Source organism: Nicotiana tabacum, chromosome 9, assembly GCF_000715075.1.
Source record: "Nicotiana tabacum cultivar K326 chromosome 9, ASM71507v2, whole genome shotgun sequence".
In the NCBI taxonomy this organism is placed as follows: Eukaryota; Viridiplantae; Streptophyta; class Magnoliopsida; order Solanales; family Solanaceae; genus Nicotiana; species Nicotiana tabacum.
Window position 1 is genome coordinate 101915559 of NC_134088.1, and position 4554 is coordinate 101920112.

General features: G+C 36.2%; 1 protein-coding gene across 1 annotated transcript; it reads right to left on the reverse strand.

Annotated features, from left to right (window-relative positions):
• Window positions 1–331: 331 nt before the first annotated feature.
• LOC107796091 (uncharacterized) lies at window positions 332–1412 on the reverse strand. Its single transcript, XM_016618820.2, has 2 exons — window positions 1217–1412; window positions 332–1147 (listed from the first exon to the last, which is right to left on the reverse strand). The coding sequence occupies exons 1-2, from the start codon at window positions 1409–1411 to the stop codon at window positions 545–547; spliced, it is 798 nt and encodes a 265-aa protein (XP_016474306.2). The 5' UTR covers window position 1412; the 3' UTR covers window positions 332–544.
• Between the last annotated feature and the right edge of the window lie 3142 nt (window positions 1413–4554).

The following is a 4554-nucleotide window of genomic DNA, read 5'->3' on the forward strand; positions in this document are numbered from 1 at the left end:
CCAATGGATCAGCTGAGGTACATAAAAAAAACACCCCCTATTACTGGACGCAACATAATAAAAAGAATGAACCTTCTTCTGTACAGACTGCAGCTTCATTCTACCTATCATAAACTACAAACATGACTGTCTTTTAACAGATGAAATTTAACAATACAAATTGACTGGAACTAACTACAAATTGATTGCATTTTAACAGCTGAAATTCTAAAATTTAACAACCCAAATTTAAGAACAGAAACTAATAACACAAATTTAACAACAGAAACTAACAACACAAAATTAACAACCGAAACTAACAAGTAAACTTTAACAAATGAATTAAATGCATTAACAATTCTTTAGTTACAAGAATAACATCACAAAAACTAAAGGGCAATTGGTCTGAATCATCAACTACTTAAGTCTGCAAGTTGTAAAATAGCAAAAAGCAGCTCCAACAGAGGTCTTACAGTTGCAATACCAAAAAAAATCAAACAAAAGATTCATCAACAACCTTGACTTAACTAGCCCTATAACATAGACGAAAGACTTCTAAAGCATTTTAATAGTTTTTCCCCTCCATGGGTTGACTGGAACTTCTTATATTCCTGGCTACACTCATCCACTGAAGCTGGGAAGTTGTCACTGCTTTTTTTCCTTTCCATTTTAGACCATTAGGCTTAAATCCAAGATTAATATTTATTACAGATGCATGTTTAAATGTACCATGTGCTATTACTCTTTTGGAAGGTGCAGTAGGCTGCAAAATACTAAATTTAGCAATTGATACGTAAAATAAAGAAACAGAGGTATAGAACCATCTTACATTCAGTATAGATCTTCCAGTCATTGTGTCTTGATAAATGCCAAAACCTGACTGTCTAGGCCTTTTTGCCTGTTGAGTTTCATGTACTTGTTGTATGCTTGGGTTTGCATTGCTAGTGCCCCTTCCTCCAATTACAGCGGCATCAGATCTAAAATATTCCCTTCCTAGGCCTCTTCTTCTTCCTCTTGATGTAGAACTAGACTGACTCTGACCACTTCTTTTCACAGCAGATATGTCTTCACAAATTGAAGATGGAATGCTAGGCATGGTTGTTGCACTAGTAGTTGGATGATTCCTTTGAGTTGGATTACTTGCTTGAGTTGCATCTCTCATTGTAGGCTAAAAGCATATAAAATAGTTGGTGTGCATTGTAGAATGCTAAATATATTCAAAATAAATTGATCTTACCCCAGATTTGTAAGCAGATTTGTTATGACCTAACTGGTGACATTTAGAACAAGTCCTCTTTACTCCTTTCTTAGATAACTTGCCAAATTTTTTTCTTGGCTCATCCTTTGCCCTTCTTCTACATCTTTTAGGTCTCCCTGGCATTGGTTTTGGTATAGGTGGCCCAATAGAAAGATTTTCTGATTCTGGCCACATCTTCATATTGGGCATAGGTTGTATAAAGCACTGGTAAGCTTTTATGAAGGTGGCCTTCCTGTATCAATGCTCAACCAACTCATATGGATTTTTTTCTAAGTGATATAATTCACATACAGCATGAGGATAAGGAATTCCTCTCAACATCCAAGTTATACTTATAATTATTTGTGATAACCTAATAGGTCATCTTTAAATTTAATAATTATTTATATGTTCTAAAACCTCAAATAGCACATTTCAGTATTCTTCGACTTGCGTGTGCAGTCCGTAAATTTTTTCGAAAAGTTTTTATGTGAAAAATTGATTAAAATGTGAAATAGAGCTTTAAAACTCAACTCAGTTGTCTTCGATAAGCGTTTTGAGCAAACAAATCCGGATCGGTGTTTTGACTGTTCTGGTAGGTCCATATCGTGAGTTCGGACTTGAGAGTATATCCAGAATCGAATTCGGAGGTCCCTAACTAAAATTATCGCCATTTAACGAAAACTAGAAATCTAAAGGCTAAACGATTTTCAAAGTTTGACCGTGAATTTGACTTTATTGATATCGGACTCGGATTGTGATTCCAAGAGTTGGAATAGCTTCGTTATGTCATTTGGGACTTACCTACAAAATTTGAGATTATTCCGGATTGAATTGACATGTTTCGGCGTGAGTTATAGAATTGAAAATTTCATAAACTCATAAGTCCGAATCGAGGTGTGAATTATAGTTTCAACGTTGTTTGACATGAATTGAGACCTTGAGTAGGTCCGCGTTATGTTACGGAATGGTTGGTATATTTGAACGGGATCCCAAGTGGCTTGGGTGAGTTTCAGGGTGAGTTTTGAACGAGTTTGGGTATTTCGGCACTCTGATAATGTTCTGGAACAGTTGAAGTGCGGAGGGCACATTTTGGAGTGCGGATGTACACCGAAAACTCCCAAAGTGCGGAGGTATTGGTAATTGTACGGACCGTAGTTGAAAATGTGCGGGCCGCAGTTGAAATTGCGCAGTCCGCAGAATTTCTCTTGCGGCCGCAAAAAGGAGATTCTGCAGGTTCGATGGTATGACTTCGGAAGATTATATATTTTAATTTAAAAGAAATTTGGAGATGAAACGAAAGTTGTAGCTTTTTGAGTCTAGTTTTCAGAAAGGTAAATCATTAATCATTTGGAAATTTGTAGAGAAAGTTATGATCAGTTTACTGAAGCCTGGTAGTGCAGAGCTGCTGAAGTGCAGCCGCACAATTTGGATTGCGGCCACAGAATGTGGGATGTGCGGACCATACAAAAAAATGTGCGGTCAGCACATTGGGAGATCAGATGTGGTGCCATATAAACGAGGATTTCATCTCATTTTTTATTTTTGGACATAGAGAGCTCGGTTTGTGGCGATTTTTCGTGGATTTTTAAGAAATTCATCGGGGTAAGTGATACTAACTCAGAATTGGTTAATATACATGAATATATCATTGTTTTCATCATTCAATTAGCATTTTGAGATGAAAATTTGGGAAAATTTATAGAAACTTCATAAACTATAATTTTAGGATTCGAAGGGCAATCCGATGTCGGAATTCGATAATTTTTGTATGGTTGAACTCTATCGGAACGGGTGTTTAGATTTCTTAATTTTTCATCGGGTTCCAAAAAGTGGGTCACATATTGACTTTTGGTTGACTTTTTCTAAAATGACTTAAATTAAGTCTCTTTCGAATTTTGAATAATTTCTAAAGCTCAAATTAAATTGTTGGTAAATAATTTGCTAGGTTTGATTAGTTTGGAGAATAATTCGAAAGGAAATGTTCTGGTCGAGTGATCATTTGAAATTTCAAAATAAGGTAAGTCGTGGTTAACCTTGACTTGAGGGAATAGAACCCTTGAATTATTTGTTACGTGAATTTCATGTGTAACAACGTATAGGCGATGTGACGAGTGCCTATACGTCGTTAAATTGATTGTTTGCATATTTAGCTGGAAATCATAAATTATTTTCTTTATCATCAGTTAATTATTATATTAATTATTTCTCTCATATTCTTTGTCAAATATTAAGTCTTGAATTCATGATATAATTGCTACATGCTTATTTGATTTATGTGACTTAATTGCTACTTGACATTTAGTATATTATATATTAAATTGACTATTTTTTCCATAATTTTTACAATTAATTCCTACTTGTTTCCTAAATAATTTATACATATTATATGCTTTGTTGCCTGATAATTTCTTATCGAATGTGGTATTTATTGGAGTATTTTTATTACATTTAAGAGTTGTTAAATTATATTGTTGGAGAGGGTTTGTAATGACCCGGCCGATCGTTTTGAGTATTACAACCTTGTTTCCCTATTTATTGCTCAAATTGTACTTTACGGTTGTTGTGTGAATTGCCGGGGTAATTGGTTTGGGTCCGGTGAGGTTTTAGAATGAATTGGAACATTTAGTTCCAAGGTTTAAAGCTTAAGTTAAAATAGTGACCGGATGTCGACTTATATGTAAACGACCCCGGAATGGAGTTTTGATGATTCCAGTAGCTCCGTATGGTGATTTTGAACTTCGGAGCGTGTCCGGAAAATTTTTTGGAGGTATGTAGTAGTATTAGGCTTGAAATACCGAAAGTTGAATTTTTGGAAAGTTTGACCTGGGGGTTGACTTTTTGATATCGGGGTCAAAATCTGATTCTGGATATTGGAATAGGTCCGTAATTATGTGCAAAATATTTGAGGTCAATCGTACGTGATTTGATGTGTTTCGGCACAAGATATAGAATTTGAAGTTTCAAAGTTCAATGATTTTTGAATTGAAGTGTAATTCGTCGTTTTGATGTTGTTTGCTATGACGTGAGGCCTCGAGTAGGTCCGTATTATATTAACGGATCAAATTCGGACTTAAGGAAATGCTAGAACTACTGCCTACTGGTGTGATCGCACCTGTGAAGCTTTTGATCGCAGGTGCGAAGCCGCATGCACGCGAAATCAGCCGCAGAAGCGGCCAAGAGTGGAACTGGGCATTGCTCGCAAGTGCGAAGAAATTGCTGCATCTGTGAGGCCGCATGTGCGAAGGGTATGCATATCTACGAGCCCGCAGATGCGATAATGGCAGCGCAGATGTGAAATTTGAGAAGGCTGGCTATTTTTGCAGGCGCGCTTTTTG

Excerpts from the sequence above, each read along its gene's own strand:
- LOC107796091 (XM_016618820.2), bottom strand. The coding sequence starts at position 1,411 with ATGTGGCCAGAATCAGAAAATCTTTCTATTGGGCCACCTATACCAAAA. Across the intron at positions 1,148-1,216 it reads AATCTGCTTACAAATCTGGG|CCTACAATGAGAGATGCAAC; the intron begins GTAAGATCAATT and ends ATATGCTTTTAG.